The sequence below is a fragment of the Seriola dumerili genome, unplaced genomic scaffold (genome assembly GCF_002260705.1).
Source record: "Seriola dumerili isolate Sdu_G_001 unplaced genomic scaffold, Sdu_1.0 BDQW01000230.1, whole genome shotgun sequence".
In the NCBI taxonomy this organism is placed as follows: Eukaryota; Metazoa; Chordata; class Actinopteri; order Carangiformes; family Carangidae; genus Seriola; species Seriola dumerili.
This window is the reverse complement of record NW_019174485.1, coordinates 3,796,346-3,816,896: the sequence shown is the minus strand read 5'-3', so window position 1 is coordinate 3,816,896 and position 20,551 is coordinate 3,796,346. Positions and strand designations below refer to the sequence as shown.

Below are 20,551 nucleotides of genomic sequence, written 5' to 3'. Positions count from 1 at the left end.
GTAAAAAGCTATAAAGCAGCCAGGTGTTAATTTCAACTATGAGTTTCACACTTTTGTCCTCTTGAACATGCAGATTGGACAAGCAGGTAGTTGGATTCCATTAGTGGAAACTCAAAAGAAATCCATAGAACATCTGCTTGGCCACCAGGGCCTCTGCATAGGCCAATAGAAAGGTCAAAGTAGCCTCTGTGTCTGTCAAGGGGCCTTCACATCTTCCACAGAAGATCCTTGATGCTCTGTCAAACTCCACGGGCAGTCTGGTTTAAAGAAGGTCTGGTCCCTTCCTCCATTCCAGCGATGGGGAGTGTTGATTTGGTGCACTTTTTATGATCCTGTTTTGTCTAGATCAACAAGATCTCCCATCTTCCTCAAGAAGAAGATTAGGTGCACTGGGTTTGCTTTTCAGCTCAGACCAGCTCTGACAGGGTCAAAGTAACACCCCATCAGTCTCAGCTCTGGCCCAGTATGTCCCTGTACAGCTCCGGTACTCTATCCGGGTCTACAGGCCTCGGTAAAAAGTGAGTGAACCTCTGATGCCGCCTTGACCTCGTTCCATCCCGGGACGTCCCATCTTTGTTCAGAGCAACAAAGTAAAATGTACCTTTTTCTCCGTGCCGGTAGATGTTGGAGGAGTAGGTGTTGTACCAGTTTTCTTCAAATTGCTCCCTGAAAACACATTCTGCTGACAGTTTCTCCTGCAGAAAGAAAGAAGAGCAGAGAAAGAGAAAATATGAATTTTATGGTGCAAAATGTGCCACCTGCTGGCAATGGATTACACATCAGATATGTGAAGAGCTGGTACATACTATATTTTGAAATACACATCACTGTGCAAGTGTATATGAATTTAGGGTGCGTTCAATAGCGTGTGTACTCACCGATCCGTACAGTTCTCCCTTGCTGTTCATGGCGAGGTAGAGGCCACTGTCCACCCCTCTGATACTGACCAGTCCCACAGCTAGACTGATGAACTCCAGAATACCTGCACACACATTACATTACATTACATTACATTACATTCATTTGGCAGATGCTTTTGTCCAAAGTAATTTTTGGTAAGTAATTTCAACGTCATTAACACAAACAGCACCTTCTAAGCACTGGACACAGTATAGCACAGGTTTGTTTCACAGCTACTTGCACAATGTCCTACAATATTGTGTATTTGTAAAATAAGAAGGTTGATGGTGAGACTAAAATGTACCAGCACTCAGTGCAAAAACACACACCAATACACGCAAGCTGACTCTGACAAGCTAGGCTGGGTGTCTGGAATGGCCTCTGGCAAGTTACATCCAAGTCTCAGATGGAATAAATCAAGTGCCAGAAGTGCTTAAGCCTTGCAGCAACTAAAAGAGCTCTCTGAGAGGTATACTCTTGATCTGCAGGTGTTTATGCTGATACCTGAAGATAAGCTGGTGAAAGTAAAGAAAAGCTTCAAATCTAATCTCAAAGAGGAAATGTGGTATGAATGTGCAAACATAAAATATTCCAACTATTATCCCATCTGGAAAGCTTATTTATTTGGAAAGAAATTATGTTTCACTGGGTGCATTATAACATTTACTAGTAGCACCACTGACTACAGCTTAGCACCAGCTGCCATCACAGTATATCGAAATGATTGTAGTGACTTGTGTGGCTGTAGTAGCATAGATATATTTCATGGTTATATAAAGTGGGTGCTCCAGTAGGTGGTACAGCTGTGTCCCCCTATACAGTGAGTTGGTTAGTTATTTGCCATTTAAATCTAATTTTAGTCCAGGTTTTGATGTGTAAAGAGTAAAGAGCATTGAGAATAAAAGCATTACAGTACATTTAGTCTGTGTGTGTGTGTGTGTGTGTGTGTGTGTGTGTGAAAGTGTTAATGCCTCACCATAAGGATACCTGTCAACAGCCTATCTTACATATCTTACAAAAGAGCCAATATCCTATATTTCACAACAACAATAATAATATTAATAATGACAATAATAGCTTCAGTTGTTAAAGGGTCTGTACCGAATCTGCTGTGGTCCTTCCTCGTGCCCTGCACCGTGCCATCGGGACGGATCTCCAGGTGGAAGCCGGTCCTGCAGTAGAGCTGCCGCCGCCTCAGAATCCCCTTCAGATGGCTGAGGTCCGCCAGGCTCCGGGACAGTCTTTCCGCGGACACTATGTGTTCCTGCTGCTGCCCCTGTCCCCCCATCATCAGTCCGGTTACCGAGTTGTAGTCCACCGCCCCGGCTGGGGTGAGAACGAAATGAGAGCCAACGGGAGCCGGAGCGGCACCCGCGGGACCAAAGCTGTCCAGAAATCCGTTGCCGAAGCTCCCAACCTCGGCTGCTGCCCCCATCACAGATAAGGACACCCGATCCGGTTTGCAGTAATACAGGAGATCCGAGTCGAGATCCGAGTGATGTGCAGAGAGCCTCGGTACGACCCAGTGAGCCGGGGTCAGCGGAGAAAAAGAAAAGTTGGACGTGCAGGCGGAGAAAATCCCCAATGAGTGCGCGTTTTGGCGCAGTCACCAGCACCGCTGATTAGACTGTCATCTAATTGAGATTAAACTCCCGCGTTATCGTGATGTATGCAGGTGTCCCCGGTTGCAGCTGCCCGTGTCCCGTCTCCTCCTCTCCTCTGCTATTTATCTCTCTCTCCTGTCCTCTGTACGCTCCCTCTCTCTCCTCATCACCTCGGGATACTCCCCTTTACTCTGGTGCACATCAGGGTTTTCTCTCTCTCTCTCTCTCTCTCTCTCTCTCTCTCTCTCTCTCGCTCTCCCTCTCCCTCTCTCTCCTCGTAACCTCCTTAATTCACTTTAGCCTTGTATTTCTGCGGTACCCTCTGCTGCCTCAGCTCCTCCAACAGCAGGATGTAAGAGAGACCAGGACACTGCGCTCCGCATCCAGCCTATATAAAGCACAACTCCGTAAAGAAAATCACCCTAAGTTGCCTCTTTATGCAAATGCACCCCGATCTCCTCCCTTTATGGCTCATTTCGGTTTCCCGTTTGAAACAGAGCCCCTTCATCCCTGAGCTCGTCGTTCCCCTGCCTCACCTTTGATGTTCAGTTTCAGTGCCGAGAGCGCAGGGACTCTGAGAGGAAATTAAAAACTACTAATAAAAATTGGCCTGACAGGCTTATTTTCCCTGCTGCCCTCCAGCTACACGACTGCTTCCCTGAAGCTCATAGAGACTCTATGTCACATTGCTCATAGGCACTTCAGCAGTGCGTATATACCTGCCAGTTTAAACTGTGTGAGTGTGTGTGAGAGTCGCAGTGGAGTGCGCAACTCCGCAACAACTTGTGTGTGACACATAGACAAGGAGAGTGTGTGTGTGTGTGTGTGTGTGTGTGTGTGTGTGTGTGTGTGTGTGTGTGTGTGTGTGTGTGTGTGTGTGTGTCAAACACCATGAAAGTGATATTGCTATTAGCCTAAACGCTTTACAGCCCCACGCCCCCCTTGTCGAAATGACTCAGGTGCGGCGGGAGAGAGAGGAAAGCCCCCATTTGCGTAATTTTCGCACTCCAATGTTGATTTATTGCCCCTGTTTTATATAACCCAGCCGCACGTTCACAGCACCCGCACAGATATAAACACACACACACACACACACACACACACACAGTCGCACCGCACGCCCCCACACACACCTGTGCAAACGACATCACTTGACTGTCAATCCCTTCATTGATCTTTCCACGATGCTTTGAACAGCACGGGAGCCCGTATATCCTTAATTGTGGTCTTAAAAGACGAATCAAAGACCTACAGAGGCTTCAAAGTGCGGGGATCTTGTAAGGGGATCAGGCAATAATAACCAGAAGAAGGGAATATACCTGTTTGAACTGCGATCTTAGAAAATACCCCGACACTTGACACTTGAAGGACTTCAGAAAAAAGAACAGTGGCTGTTCATTCGTTGTGTAAATAAACGGGGGTCGTTAAGCATTTACATCTTTTCATTGATCATAACTTTGAACATATTCCACTGACCATTGTCCGATTTCAAACGCTGAGCAACATCTGTCCACGATGTATATGGTCACTAACTGCAGTCTGTAATCTAGGCAAGAAAACGCATTTGATCTCATTGCAGAGATAAAGATTTTAAATGAAAATTTTGGCAGGGAAGGAGATTAGCTACATTTGTGAATCTTTACATCAAGTATTTCGTATAAACTGTTGTAAAATATGAAGATAAGACATTAAATTGACGATACTGATGGTCATTGGGCCTATGGTCACCCACTCAAAAGCTTGTCCAGCTTTTTAGTCAACCGTGGATTGCCAGCTAGTAATGAACCCAGAAGACGCCCCTCCAAATATGAGGGGTTGACTTAATGAGATATTTAACTTACCACTTTTTTATACATTCGGGTCTGAGTTGCATGGCCATGGGGTCAAACCGCAGCTTACATGGCTGATTTGGACTGGTTTGGTCCAGGGGCGAAGGGGCTCATGATTCCAGCCTATATGGCATTGATTTTGGCAGCTATAGGCTACAGGCTCGCGCGCACAAACGCACGCGCACACACAGCTGCCCCCTCCCTTGGGAGTCGCGTTGATAAATGAGTTGAAGGTGCAGAGGTGTTTGTGTGGTCGCTATACGAACGCCTAATGTTGATTTCTGCAGCATGACAGAAAGACAGCGTTCTTGTCTGTTTCATTTTCTGTTGAAGCCTATAAAAGAGACTTGTTATGTCGTGGGTGTTCACCGGTTGTGTGTCTGTGTGTGTGAGACAGACAGACTGAGAGGTACGTGAGTGGCGTGCGTCCTTCTCCCTCTTTCCCTCGGTTCATTAGTATTCATGGCCAGCAAAAAAGAGGAAGTTTTTTTTTTTTTTTTTTTTTTTTTTTTTTTAAAGGAGACAGGATCGATCGTAATGACCTGCGGGCTGATCAGATCCTGATGTATTGGATATCGACCTGGCCACAATGAAGACGTCAACGACAACGCCACATTTCCACTCTATAAGGAGCAAGTGAACATTTCCCAGGGTCACATGGTTTGCTTTAAAATACATTTTCTATGGGTTTACTGCCCTGATTGTGGCATGGGGCAGTAGAGTGAAGCCAAGCATGTAGCCACCACAGAAGCCATAGAGGAGGGAAATGAGGAGGAGGAGGAGGCCCCCAGGGTTACACCCCCACCCCACCCCACCCTGCACCCACCCACACACACACATATAACACACACAAAGAAATTACAACCTAATCGAATGCCTGGATAATGGAATAACTGAATAAGTAGCCTAGAGGTTATTAATGCAAGTGGTTTCCAAACCAAGGTCTGGGGAACTCCTGGGGTCTTTGAAAGCAGGGTTCAGAAGGGCCATATCAAAATATAGGCATGTTTAATTTAATCATAATTTAAACTGCCAGTTAGAAAATGAATAAGTGCCCACTTTTAGCTGCTTAGCCTTTTGTCCCTTACTGGACAAACTGTGTTTAGATGACGGGATGTCTTTCAGCTTGGAGCTCTGTTATATGTAAATATTTCAAATGGTTGGATTTTATGAAGCGGCCAATACTGAATCTTTGTCAAAGATGTTAATATTAGGGTACATTTAACAATTAATGATCTTTTCTTACAGATCAGTTGTATTTTGAATTAATAATCTCCATCAATCAACCAGTTAGGGAACCATATTGCCAGGATTAGTCACTGTAATGGGCTAATCAAACTTGGGTTATGAACAAAATAGAAATCAAAGGAACTAATTAAGGGCTTAATTGCTGTACTTGACCCTTTAAAGAGTTTATTTCTACCAAGAGGTTTTGATAGTCATTGTTTGATCTATTTTCAACTTTTGGTTAAATGGAGCTTATAGGTTAGAGTGATCCACAGTGCTTCATGTGTGAACAGGTGACAGGCCCATCTATTAGACTTCGCTACTTTATTCTCTCAGCATCAAAGTCATGAGAAAAGCCCCATCAGGTTAACATTAGTCCTACATGTAAAGACTTAAATGAAGAGTTCATCTTTGATATTCGTTTGATATCTGCTCTCTACTAGTTGCTTTGATGCTGCACTTCCCACTGAAAATCTGATACAACACTGACCCTCAATAAAAAGTGAAGATTGACAAATGTTGATATTGTTGGTCACTTACAATTTCCCACATGTAAACTGAGATGACTGTCATGTTGATTACAGTGTGAAGACTAAGATTCTCTTGTTGTGAGTATATTCTGGGTAAAAGCCTATTAACAAATGTCACTTTGCTGAGTGGTTTTGAATGTGATTTGCTAAATTTTGCAAATTTTGCATGTGTGCGACATCAGCATGAAGTCAGTTTGCCAGTTTATCTTTGCAGTAAATGCAGTGCTGGAAGGTAAGTACAGCTTTTAGGTAGCGTACATCAAAGGGGTATTGTAGTTCTTTTGTTGTATTCCCATTTCATGTTACTTTATACCTTTACCACATTTCAGAAGGTAATACTGTTCTATTTACTCATTACATCTACAGCCATGACACTAGTTATTCTTGTGATTAAGATTTTACATAGCAAACATGTGATCAGTTTGTAAAATATTGTGCGTATTTATAGATTAAACCACCCAACAGTGGTCAATAAAAATTTGTTTCATGTCCAACATGGTTCTTCTCAAAGTTTCTCCCATCTCCTGACAGGATCTCTGAAGCTCAGCCGTAGTGGTAAATGGACTACACTTAAAGTACCAGTCAAAAGTTTGGACACACTTTGTCCAAGTCAGTTTGCCACTTTGTCCAAACTTTTGACTGGTACTGTATATAGCGCTTTTCTAGTCTTATCAAGCACTCAAAGCTCTTCCCAATACTTGCCATATTCACCCATTCACACACACACTCAAACATCACGCCCATACACTCATGGAACGGCCATCAGGGGCACTTTGGGGTTCAGTACCTTGCCCAAGGATCCTTGGTCATGGAGGAGCCGAGGAACCACTGACATTCTGATAAGTGGACGACCTGCTCTACCTCCTGAGCCACAGACGCCCCCGACTGACCATTGGGACTCTCGTACCTAGGCCCCTCTTCCCCGATTGCTCAGTTTGGCTGTGTGGCCAGCTCTAGGATGATTCATTTTTGTTCCAAACTTCTTCCATCAAAGAATTATCCTTTTTTTAAATTCTTTTTTAATCGCTATGCTGATTTTTGAATCAATATTCATTTTATTATTTACACTGAGCTAGTGTAATAACAGCTAGTGCAAGAACGAGAGAGCTGTTTGTTTGAACAGTGGCCAGAGGTTGTCAATTTCCCGCACATTGAATAATGTGAATTAATGACCAGTAACAGTTTGACTTTCTGCTAACTGCAAACAGCTAACTGTCATTGTCCAACCATGTGTTGGCTGAAAGCTTCAAGTTCACAACAACTTCGTCAACACTGCTTGCCCAAGATGAGCATGATCCTTCAGAATAAAAGCATCAGTGGCTTTTATTAACAGTACTTTCTTTAACTTTATTACTTCATTACTTTATTTAACTGTATTTACCTTAACTATAAACATACTTTAACTTTATGAAAGTATTTTATTTAACTTTATTGTAACAGTAGTTTATTCAACTCAATTACAACAGCACTTCATTTAGCTAACAGTTTTTGACAGAGTTACAAGAGTAACAGAGTTTTTGTTAGCATGGCTTAAAGACAGCCAATGAGTTTATAGCAATGATTCAGCCGAAATAAAATTCAGAAAGACTGATATGTTATGTGCCATGTCTTTGGAAATGATGCATGATGCATAGTCTCTAGAAGTGAATGATTCAAGTTTTTCCCATGGTCTACCTATAAAAAAGTAAACGAAAATCGTAGTAAATTGAATTATATCAATACTTAACAATCACAAGATGTATCAACTTGGCACCCAAGTATTGTGACAGTGCCAAAGCAGCATAAGCATGTTGTCCCAGCCCTAGAAACCAGGCTAGGTTTGGGTCCACCCAAGAAAAATTGGGAAAAGGGGCCTCCAATAAAGGGCACCACTGCTGCCCCAGAAAGCCCCTATGCAGCCCCTTATGATGCGTGTGTCTTCCCAAGAGAGATGTTGCCAACTCTCTTAGTTACATATTTGTTGCATGTATACATGTATGTTGCTCCTGTTTGATGTTTGTTATAAATCCTGTTCATGTAAAGTGGATGAAGTGAGTTCACACAGGTTTATCTTTCACTTCATTCCTCCCTCAGTGAGACATCAAATCCTTTCCACCCTGCGCGGGACTTTGCTCTCAGCATCAGCATCAGCAGAGAGGCCACACATCTCGCGATGAAAGCAGGGAAACGCGAGTTTTGTGCTGCCTGCAAAGTTACAAGCATAGCAGCACAGCGGCAGCAGCAGCAACGGCAGCGATGGCCGCTTTCCGCAGAGTGGCAGCGCTGGCTGGGAAGGTAAACCTGTGGTCGACGGCGAGAAACGAGCTCGTCGTTAGTCAGACCAGTGGAGGAAGGGCGCGGAGGTGTCTGGCAGTCGGGATGTGTCTCGCAACGGGAGGCGCCGTGGCACTTTACTTCTACAGCGACATGACGAGCGGCAGAGGAAGGAAGAGGATGGAGAGACACAGCATCAACGATTTACTACCATCCATCCCCACCGTGGAAGCCAAGGAAAAGGTAGGAGGCTGACTGATACTGGGGCTGAGACTGCTAACGAGAACACAAAAGCTACAGGGCTTTAGTGACACGTAGCGACTCGTTAGGTCGTTGTCAGGAAAAGGAAAAGGAAAAGTGTTGTGTTGACATGGGGGCCTCGGTGTAGAGGTGACAACAAGAGACCACCGAGAGAAAAGGCAGAGAGCGCTGGGTATTTTCACATTTTCTTCCACTAAAATTAGACTCACGGGCCCAGTCAGACGGGGCTTCTTCTGTTTTGTGGCCATGGTGTGGTTGGCAGTTTATATGTTTTCCTCTCGGGCGGATAGACTGTGTCATTCATTCCCAGCACGCCCAGTGGAAACAGTTTGCTCACTGTTTGGCTGCAGGACGATGTGCGCGCGCAGATGAAGGAATGGCGCTCTCCGCTCGAGCTGGTGCTGAAATGACAATGAGTCGAGGATGTTACTGTCCGTCAGGTAGCTGTGTACAGCTGTTTACAGCTGTGCATCGCTTTGTGAAGGGACTGCTCAAAACTGAGCACAGTAAATGCCAGTGGTGGAAAAGGTACTCAGATCTTTTACTTACATCAGTGAAAGTTACAATACCAAGGTGTAGAAATACTCAGTAAAAGTCATGGAGTCAACATTTTACACAAGTAAAAGTATTAGCAGCAAAATATACTTGAAGCACCAAAAGTAGTAGTGTGCAAGTTTAAGCCACTAGAAGTAAACTGAGGATACCTTCAAAAATTATGTCACAAGTAGTTTTATTCATCAATTAATTTAATGCAAAGTGTAGTAAACAGTAAAAACCTGAATTAAATCAATATTTCGTGTGACCATGCTGTGTCTTTAACACAGCATTAATTCTCCTTACACCTTCACACCTTTTTCAAGGTATTCAGCAGGTAGTTTGTTCCAAGCATCTTGGAGAAGTTGTCACAGTTCCTCTGTGGATTTAGACCGTCTCAGTGACTTCTGTCTCTTCAAATAATCCCAGTCTGACACCATGATGTTGAGATAAGGAAGCCATACTATCTGTTGTAGGACTCCTTGTTATGCTTCCAGACCGTCAACAGCCAGGGCCGGAGACATTATGTTTTCGGGTTGTCCATCTGTATGTAGGCTAGTACGTCCGTCCATCCCATTCTTATGAATGTGATATCTCAGAAACGCCTACAGGGAATTTCTTCCTATTTGACACAAACATGTACTGTAACTGGATTCAAGAATGAGAGAACTGTTTAGATTTTAGTCGTCAAAGTTCAAAGGTCAAGGTCACGGTGAACTCATAAAACACGGTTTTGGCCTTGTGGCCGCAATATATCAGGAACCTCTCAAAGAAATCCCTTCAAATTTGGCACAAATTTTCATTTTGACTCAAGAATGAACTGTTTTGATTTTGGTCATCAAAGGTCAAAGGTCAAGGTCACTGACCTTACAAAGCATGCTTTTGGCCTCTTGAATGTTATATCTCCAGTTTGCGTCCAGGGAAATTTTCTTTATATTTGGCACAAATATTCACTTGGATTCAAGGATAAACTGATTAGAATTTGGTGGTCAAAGGTCAAGGTCACTGTGACCTCACAAAACACATTTATGACCATAACTCACAAATTCATACGCTTTAGGGTTGTTGTCATCCTGCAGAATGAATTTGGGACAGATCAAACGCCTTCCTGATGGTACTGTGTGACGGATAAGAAACATCGAAATTGTCAAAAGTGTTTGCACATTTATAGGCATCACTTTAAAAAGTATAATATTTGACTCTGAAATGTGCTGTAGTAGAATCTAAAGTAGAATAATATGGAATTACTTGAGTAAAATACAAGTACCTCAAAATTGTACTTACAGTACAGTAATGGACTAGATGTACTTAGTTGGTTGATGCATTCTAGGATATTTCAGACAACAACATTTTAATCCCAAGAGTAAAACTTTAAATGAGGTAGAGTAATTTCTGGGTAGTCACTTTATCCTACAAGGCTTAATTATTGAATAGCTTAGTTAGTAGTTCCTGCAATTTCTAAAAAAGCAATAATGTTAAATTACTTGAGAACAGACTGCTATGTACTTTTTTAATGACTTCACTGGTGGAGGAAGTACTTGGATGTATTTTGCTATTTTCAGCAAAATATACAGCAAGTATCTTGTATAGAACTCGAATTAATGTACTTAATTCCTAGTGGATATGAAAAGTTGACTATCATTGTGGTCGTCATATCAGAATGCATGGAAATAAAGGCATGAAAGTGCAGTTCTTTGCAAAAGGCACATTTATCCAAAGCAACAAAACTAAAGATTCATAATGGGACTCAAACCCACAACCTTTGAATTAATTCACTAATGCCTAGAAGTCCAATGCGCTATCCATTGCGCCACAGAGCCACCACATAGTATATCAGGGTTGTATGATAACTTTATGACCACTTGTGTGGTTGTGCAATAGAGCATCACTCACCTGAACTGACAAGCATAGCTACTAAGATTTACCTGAAACCAGGAGCCTATGAATGACATAATGTTTATTTTCTCCAAAACTCAAAGGAGTTGCACAATAAGTCAAAACACAAGTCAAATTAGTTGCACATGTCCATCTTTAAGAAATAAGTATAAATTAAGTTAAACTAATATGTACATAGGATGAGAAGTAAAGAGTAAGATAAACTCCTCTTACCAGAACTACCGCCCCATGTGAAGGTGAGAGAGTGAGTATGAGGGGTGCAGTCTGTAAATAAGGAGGGATCAGAAGAACTGAAGGAGGTGGAAAAATGGAAAGAAAATATGGATCTTTACTGCAGTCTGGAGTGTGTGGCATGTTCAGAAATTGAATGGTGGGTTTAAGAAGGTACAGTTTCAGCCTACAGCTGTTTGGTCAGTGATAGATTTTTTTTTAACATTAATTCAATATTTAGTCCTGAAAACAGGGACAACACTAAAGCTTTACAATGTGACTGTGGTGGGACTCGATCCCACAACCTTTGAATTACATTTTCTATGTCTAGAAGTCCAATGCACTATCCTTTGCGCCACAGAGCCACAGGATAGTTGTTAGTGACTAAGGATATATCATTACTTTATGTTATGATATATCCTGATATAATGTATGATATATTAACCCTTATTTATGTTGCAAGTTAAGGTGTATGTCAAGTATGCTTGTATAATTTTTTCATTTGTACAGTAGTTAATTTGATAGATAGGTGCAATATACCATGAATGAATTCTAAGTTTATTTGCTGCAGAAGCATATATGTATATGCATACATGCTCTTTTCTTTACATTTTTCCTGCTGCTATTCATTTTGTCAGCATGACTCAATAAAGAATTCTTCACAAAAAGGATATATCATAACTTTATGATTGCCTAACCACCTTTTGGTGGTTGTACAGTAGAGCATCATTGCACTGAACTGCCAGACACAGCTACTAAGATGTACCTGAAACCAGTAGCTTATGAATGACACAAGCCAACAGCAAACTCAAAAAAGATTTCAGTCGTCATATTCAGAGCACATTTACATTAATATTTGCATCCATATGTCATGAAGACTGCTAACTTCACATTAGTCATTAGGCAAATAACTAGTGAAACAATAGCTATACATATGATATGTTTCATGATTAGTAAGATTAGGGTACTGGGTATCTGTTGATACCAAGTGCTGGTATTTATAGGAACCTTATGAACACACTTAAATTGTTCCTAAACAAAATTCCTGTGCCAAAGATGCTCAATAAAAAGAAACATATACATAGATGCAGGAGATGTGCATTATTATCTTTTTAAGCCAATTTTTCTTTTCGCATTTTGGCCTTCATTGAATAGTGTTGTTGATAGTTAATAAGCAGACAGGTAACGGGGGAGAGAGAGAGAGGGGTATGACATGCAACAAAGGTCAGCTAGACTCGAACTAGATATGTAGCTGTTATATGCATATACTGTAATATGGCTCTGCTCCAGAAGACATGCAATGTTCATACAGCTCCTTCTGGAGCCATAAAAGGCTTTACACAACTTTTTTCATATATGCAGTAGTCATCTCCAACTTTTGTAAATAGACTTTGATGGGTAAAACTGTTGAAGTTACTCTTTAAGAGGGCAGAGTGACTATGGTTCAGCATCGGGCTGAACAGCTACTTCCTCTTTGAAACTGTATCATGTCTTGCAATTAAGAAAAGGAGCTGACAAACAGCCTTGGCAGTCTCTGACATCTCCGATTCAAGAGCTGGTTGATTTCTGCAGGGGCTGGCTAGGCGTTACTGTAATTTACCTGAACTGAAATAACTAAATTTGATGTCAGAAGGGAACACAGGAGGGTTAGAATTAGGACAGTATAGCTGTGAGGAAACCCAGGAGATGGACTAAAGAGCTGCAGCTGTGAACAGAGAATACCGGGTTGCCTGAGGGGAAAACACCTGGAGCATCTGCTGTGCAGCCAGGAGAACAAGACTAGGCAGCAGAAACAGGTTGAGTTGTGGCTACATGACATTAAAGCTGCAAAAGAACACGGTGTACTGCAGTGTGAGTAATTTCAAATAACTGGCTTTTTTTTCCGAGGAGCTTACATTACTTTTTACATCATGTTGTGCATCATGGGATGTGAACCCAGCTGCCTTTGCAGAACTTTGTAAACTTCATTCATTAGTGAGAGTCAGAGCCATGGGTGTCTGTGCTCTTAGACTTGATTACAGTGCATTCCTATGAAGCCTCACACTCATCTCCTATTCATGCCTTCAAAAGGCCCCTTGGTGAAAGCAGCATCAAAGCTTTATGAATGAATCTGTGTGCTCATTAGCATGTTAGCTGAGCTGAGAAGGAACCTCGGTGCGCTGGGCCCTGCGGCCAAACAGGTTTAAATTTGGAAACCTCTCTGCTAATTACACAGCTTCCTGCAGCACAATCTGTTGGCGTAGCAGCTCTCCTACACTGCAGCTAATCAAGTTGAAGCTCTGGCTCCTCACAGAGAGAGAGTGAGATGCTAATCAAGCAGAAAGTAGTGACAAAGTATTTGTGTGTGTGTGTGTATGTGTGTGTGTGTGTGTGTGTGTGTGTGTGTGTGTGTGTGTGTGTGTGTGTGTGTGTGTGTGTGTGTGTGTGTGTGTGTTTGTGTGTGTGTTCCCCTGTTTTAATGTTATTGCATTGCGCCAGAGGTGCTGACTCTATTTATAATCTCAGAGAGCTAAATGGAGAGAGATGATGCCAAGAATAGATGGACCTCCTCATTATGGAGGTTCAAAAGCACCGAAGAGGCGCATACAGTTCAAAATCTGTCTGCATGAGTGGCACAGAGTTCTCCCTTCACAGAGAGCTATCACAGCTGAAGAAGTTGCACTTTTCAAATCACTAAATGTGATATTCTGTATGTCAATAGTGTAATAATGTTGCAATAACCAGAACATGACTGCTCTTGCTCTTGGCCTTACTGATGTCTGCAGGCACGTCCGTTTGACTTTGAAGACGGAGACGTGTACATGTCGTCCCACGAGCATCGCTTCCGCATGTTCAGCTCTGTTGAGTATGAAGGCCAGCTGTACATGACTCCGCAGAACTTCATCGAGTCGGTCACCATGAGTGAACCAAGAAGTATGTATCACACACTCACAAATCATCCTTTACTTTTGTGTCGAAAACACTCGTCGTGAAACAGAGAAACAGAATATACTAAAGTTAATGGTCTTTGTATTCACATTGAGACCTAGTGCATTCAAATACATTAAAGTTGCTGTGTAGGGAACATGCTGTCATACCCCAAAATAATTTGAACTTCAGTTAGAAAATGTATAAAAATTGTTAAGAAATTACATTCTCCATTTGCATCAATTCTTACGCTTCAATTTGACACAGACATACTGTTATATTTATTACATCAGCCCCATGTTTATCCTGCATTAACATGTGGCTCATATCTGGACTGTATCTAGATTTTAATTCTGGCATTATGCATTAAATTTCTCTTTCCCTGCCAGTAACAACATGGATGTGAGTGGCAGGTGCGAAACAGACCCTTTTTTTTTTTTTACCGAAACAAAGTTTTTAAAACCCTTTAAAATCCTGGGTTTAAACAGGTCTTTGCTGTTTCTGTCAGCCTGCTGCCAGTCGTAACAGATTAGTCCTCGCCAGCCAGCCTCAAAGCAGATGGTTTTACAGCTATTGTTTAGTCTGAGGTTAATGTTAGTCACACACACACACACGCGCGCACGCACACACACATGCACAAACTGTTTTAAAAATGTCCTCGCAGGTTGAGGTTATCACAAACACCCGTCCAAAAAAGCCACCATTCCTTTCTTCAGCAGCCATGTGATTGTATTGCGTGCAAACTGTGCACCTGTATGTGTGTGTTTACATCTACTGTGGCTCACTGACACACGATACAGCCGCACATACCCACTCAGCAGCCGACATCCTCTAATGCCCCCTTTGAAGTTGAATTAGATGAACTTTGTTGTATAAAACAGAGCAAAAGTAGTATGTGCTTTTACGGGGACATTCCACAAACTACAAAGACAAGCATGGGGCACTTTAGACTGTACAAATGGGCCTGTGATGATGACAGTGTATATATAGTGAGTGTGTCTGTGTGTGTTGGTGTGTGTGTGTTGTGACTGTACCGGGCACATTAAGACCCATTTCTAGATCATACAGATGCTATCTGACCAAGCCCACCCAAACTCTCTTCTCCTCTTTCCCTTCTTCTTCTCTCTTCTTTTGTCTCATTCCCTGGCAGACAAGAGGCCCTGGAGGTCCCTGACCAAACAGGTGGGAGACACACTCTTAATGCTTCTTTCTTCTGCTTCTCCATGTTGCAGGCATCTGTTGCATGTTACATCTGTTGCAGGCTGTGTACACACTGTATACACTTTGAGTCAAAGTTGTGGCATTAGACTACGCAGAGCAGTCCACGTGTTTTAAAGACTGGCTTCAGAAGGCCAGACCCTTTTACGTTCTCACACTTTATTGTGTTGTAATTTCAATATGATATTAATTAAGATTAGTTTTTGGCAATTAATTCTAAATGTGTATTAAAAAAGCAGCAAAATATATATTTTATGTGCAGCCTCTGATCCATTCATTCATCACAAATCAGGTGATTTCCTTCAACAAAACTGTACCTTTGTTGTGGTCAGTTATATTGACCATAGTTTTATTTGCTTTTGGTAAATTAAGGTGGAAATAACAAGTGTAAACCTTAAAGGTACCCTGGGGAGTATTCTTGTAAACATTTTCGGAAATTCTGTTCAGTGTTTGCACCAAAGGTATTGTGGGTATCCTTTAGGTGCAACAAACAAGTTGAATGCATGTCCTTCCTCAGAAAACATTTGCAAAGCCAATTGATTTTTAATATTTAAAAACCTGCATTTTTTTTTTACATTCATGTTTGACATGGATGCATAATAAGATCTGTATACCAGACTCCAAAATTGTGCCCATTGAATTGATTTAAAAATTGCTCATCAAGCACCTAAGCACAAAAAAGTTTTCTATCTAGTTTTTGGGTTTTCTTCTGGGCTGTGCGGTTGTGCACATGCACATTAGTGTTTCACTCCCTTGTGTTCTTGATCAACCGATAGACTTTACATTAAGATCATGTCACACTTTAAAAATTTTACAAATATAATAAATATATGTAGTAGTACATCAGATGCGTTCAATGAATGTGAAATGGCTGTTCTTTGAATCTTTTTGTCCTTTATCTGTCTCATTTATATCATTTCTTTTCTCTTAAAAGCACAGTCATATGTAACTTGATAAACTATGTTTTCAATACACTTCTTGTTTTGACATAAAACCTTTTTTCAGTTAATTGCACAAAACTAATATTTTTCTTAGAGTAAATGACACATCAATAGTTTGTAGTGTGTCCTTCCCTTCTGTTCGTGTCAGCATAAAAAGTTGAACTTTAAGGTGAAGGTTTGTGTTTAACAGTGTATCTACTTTTGAATCTGTGTAATTGTGTGTGTGTGCGTGTGTGTGTGCGTGTGTGTGTGTGTGTGTGTGTGTGTGTGTGTGTGTCAGGAACTGGAGAAGATCCTGTCAGAAACTCCCCCAGTATGGAGAGGATCCTCGAAACTGTTCCGCAACCTGAGAGAACGAGGTCAGAGAAAGTGCGCACACACACACACACACACACACACAAAAGAAAAACAGCAGCAAAGGCACCTTGAGCACCTTTGCACTTACTTATACAAATGCACACACACACTCAGACTCCTGAACACTTTTAATTGTTAGCCAAGTAAATAAGCAGCAGTCAGATAATAACAAGGTCAGTGAATGTCAGTGGAATAGGTTTTCACCATCATAGTTTTATTTGCTTTATAAACATATTAAATATACTAATTCACTTAACACATAATACAATTTATGCACTTTTTTAATGTCCTGTTAATATGAGGAGCAGCTTTTCAGTACATTTGCTTATGTGTATGTGTACCAGTGCTTACCTGCTGATGTGTGACTAAATAGTGTTTGTGAGCTTGTGTGTGTGTGTGTGTGTGTGTGTGTGTGTGTGTGTGTGTGTGTCACTGTAGGTGGCTCTAATCCGGGGTTGGAAGCATGCTGTCCCTACTTACAGCCAAGCAACCTGCTGAAAAAACTAAAAATAAACCTCTCCTCTCCTCTCCTCTCCCCCCATCCCATCCCCTCCCCTTCCCTCCCCTCCCCTCCTCTCTCCTCCTCTCCTCTCCTCTCCTCTCCTCTCCTGCATATGGGAACAGAATAATTTATACAGCACCACAGAGACAGAGAGAGAGAGATAGAGAGAGAGAAGCTCCCCCTAATTAAAACATTTGTTTCAGGAGTGTGTAACACAGGAATCAAACAGTCTGGGAGTGAGTCCCCGTAGTGATAATTACACACACACAGACACACACTGGGATATGCTAAATATAACGCACCCTGTGTGATGCATCCCCTCTCCCTCTCCTCTATCATGATAATGTTTTACACCTTGTAACAAGTGTGTGTGAGTGTCTGTTATGTTTACGCTTCAGGGACCAGTATACAGGAGAATTACCTTCATCCTCTTGTTAAATCAGTGAGGTAGACTGAGAAAAAGAAGAGACAAAGACAGAGAGAAAATAAAAAAGAGATGGAAGGAAGGAGAAAAGGGAGTAGAGAAAGAGATGAGATAGAATATAATAGAACAAGATGTGATGAGAGAGGGAATGAAATGGGAGAAAGTGCAAAGAGGAGTGGAGAAATGTAGAGAAACTGAAGATGTGTAAAGGAATGGATACGTACAGGAAAACAAAGTAGAAGGAGAAATGAAACAAGGGAAAAGAGAAAGTTTGTAAACCTACCTAAGTTTTCATGGTAAGAGGGACCTATTGTAGTTATTACAGTGCATGTCTATTCAAACTGCTAAGACCACACACACACACACACACACACACGCACACACACACAAACACACACACACAAACACACACACACACACACACACACACACACACACTGATAGCATTCAGCAATACCTCTCTATGTATACACATTTTTTTTATTACATCTGAACCTCTCATTCATTCATTTACACATTTAAGCAGTTCGGCTTTATTATAATCTCATCCTTGAGAGTTGTGTGAATAAGCTGTGTGTGTGTGTGTGTGTGTGTGTGTGTGTGTGTGTGTGTGTGTGTGTGTGTGTGTGTGTGTGTGTGTGGGTGTGTGTGTGTGCTGATGTCCGAACACGCCATGATGAGCGAGGACAGTTAAAATCCTTGGAATGGCTTTGGATTTCTGAGAATGACAGACGTGTGTGTCAGACAGAGGAATGCATAGTGTTGCCTGCCTGAACATTGTTGACTGTGTGTGTGTGTGTGTGTGTGTGTGTGTGTGTGTGTGTGTGTGTGTGTGTGTGTGTGTGTGTGTGTGTGTATGTGTTGTGGGCTGCACAGTATGTCAGCATTGGTTGTCCATTGGTTAGACAGTAACTGGGCACAGTAATGGTAGTACTTTGCTTTAGAAACATTGGATGTATTCAGCACTGTGATGAGTTTATGATGAGGTGATTATTACTGTGGTACACTGTAACATGCTGGGCAGACATTTACAGTAATAGTAAATGTAAATGTATCTTTTTAGATTTGTTCATGTGCCTGTCATTGCTTTATTACATCACTGTTAAGTAATTGCAGCTTTAATAAAGCTCATGTCTTCTTAAAGAGATTTACCTAAGTTTGGAACAGTTACTGATATAGTCCCTGTAAAGTCTATCGTATGTGATATTGGCTTAAACAAATGAACCTGACTTTGATATTTTGGTATTCTATCACCTCATCAAGTTCTCATGGCTCTCATGCTCTCATGTTAGCAAAGTGCAAGTCCAAAATTTAATTGCATTTTAGTTCTTTATTTCCCACCAACTCAAGTTTTTTCCCTCTTGACCATTATCTCTCTTTAGCAGCTATCATTTTTTATTTTGTCTTTTTACTTTGTCTCTGTGACATTTCATGTTGGGCAGGTAGTTCACTGTTTCAGTAAGTTGTGGGACTTTTCTAGCTAGAAATGTGGAGTGCTGGTGAAAGCTGCTGTGTGAAATCAGCCGAGAGCTGCAGGAGACTGATGTTGATTCTCAGTGGGATCCGATTTACCAGCAACACTTAATAATTACAAGGAGTGATATGATTTGCAGTTGATGTCAATCAAGTTGCGATCAGCTTGATTTCAGTACTGAGGTCACGTCTGGTCATAAATCATGCTTGACAGTGATGTCTTCTCAAAAACATGTTTAACTCTTCATGTAACTAGGGATATGATATAGTGGAGATTAAATACCTTTTCATAACAGTGATTAGCACAGAAAATGTTAAAATGTAAAAACTCAGACACTATGAATAAGTAGCACAAGTATATAAATATTTAGATATAAAGAAAAACATAGATTATGGTATCAAATTCAGGTAAATTAGCAGAGCGTGTTTTCAGTACAACCAAAATCATAAATCAACAGTCTAGCAGTATTATTTTCCTTCACACTGACTATTGTTTCCCTCGTGAGATGAAAGTTAACCAACCTTTTTTATTTAGTAGTATATCACTGACAGTGTGAGAGTGTAAACATGCAGAATGTGTTGTAGAAACCTGAGGAGTTTCAGAGTGTATCTCCTGGTCTTTGCACAGCTCAGGCTACATGGAGAAAAGAGAATTCAGTTCCAAACCAGCTCCTCTACACAAAGCAGTCAAGCATCAGGAAAGCACAAGGCTCACACTGCTTCTACCTAGTGTCATGTTCACCTACACACACACACACACACACACACACACACACACACACACACACATACGCATAAACACACACATGGGAAAGCAGTCTCCCGTAACACTCAAGCGAGTCACCCTGAACTATCTGAGCGATCAGACAGAAAGCAAAAAAGAGGGAGAGAGAGAGATGAGATGGTGCTATAGAGATTCCTAAATGGGCCTGAGGCAAGAAAGGATCACCTCCTAAAACATTTTTCACTTGCTTATCCAAACACAGACACATACACACGCACACACCCCTACCAGCCAGTGTCTTTACTCTGGACACTTGGGGTGTAGAAAAAGAAACGGTGTGTGGCCAAATGGCTGTTGGCAGCTCAGCTCCGAGAAGACACATTTAAAGATGCTATCTTCATGAAAGGAAGGATTATGTGTGTTAGAGAGAGAGTGTGTGTGTGTGTGTGTGTGTGTGTGTGTGTGTGTGTGTGTGTGTGTGTGTGTGTGTGTGGAGGCCCATGGTCTTTGAACATCTGTAAACATTGTGTGTGTGTGTTGAATGTGACCTTTTCTTTAACTCTCTCTGTCTTGGTCTCATTACCAGGCATCATCTCATACACAGAGTACCTGTTCCTGCTCTGCATCCTGACAAGTGAGTCGCTTCGGTCTCTGTACATATCCTCCTTTCACTGAACCTCATCTTCCATTTTCCCCCAGCAGTATGCTATTCTTATTTTGAGAGAACAAAGTCACACCACCCAGAACCTAACAGGACACAA

The 20,551-nt window shown here is 41.6% G+C and overlaps 2 protein-coding genes across 8 annotated transcripts in view; one reads left to right on the top strand and one right to left on the bottom strand.

Moving 5' to 3' along the window:
• Positions 1-449: 449 nt before the first annotated feature.
• On the bottom strand, positions 450-2,335 carry LOC111229366 (fibroblast growth factor 20-like). Its single transcript, XM_022755670.1, has 3 exons — positions 2,002-2,335; positions 879-982; positions 450-695 (listed from the first exon to the last, which is right to left on the bottom strand). Exons 1-3 carry the CDS (start codon positions 2,333-2,335, stop codon positions 450-452), a joined length of 684 nt encoding a protein of 227 aa, XP_022611391.1.
• Positions 2,336-8,310: 5,975 nt separating this feature from the next.
• The window catches only part of micu3 (mitochondrial calcium uptake family member 3), a 30,922-nt gene continuing 18,681 nt past the window's right edge, over positions 8,311-20,551 (top strand). For all 7 annotated transcript variants that reach the window (XM_022755494.1, XM_022755496.1, XM_022755495.1 and 4 more), the window contains exons 1-5: positions 8,311-8,586; positions 14,010-14,157; positions 15,302-15,333; positions 16,591-16,669; positions 20,377-20,424. In XM_022755494.1, the coding sequence (XP_022611215.1) occupies positions 8,326-8,586; positions 14,010-14,157; positions 15,302-15,333; positions 16,591-16,669; positions 20,377-20,424 (568 nt within the window). In that variant the 5' untranslated portion in view covers positions 8,311-8,325. The remainder of the gene's footprint in view (positions 8,587-14,009; positions 14,158-15,301; positions 15,334-16,590; positions 16,670-20,376; positions 20,425-20,551) is intronic.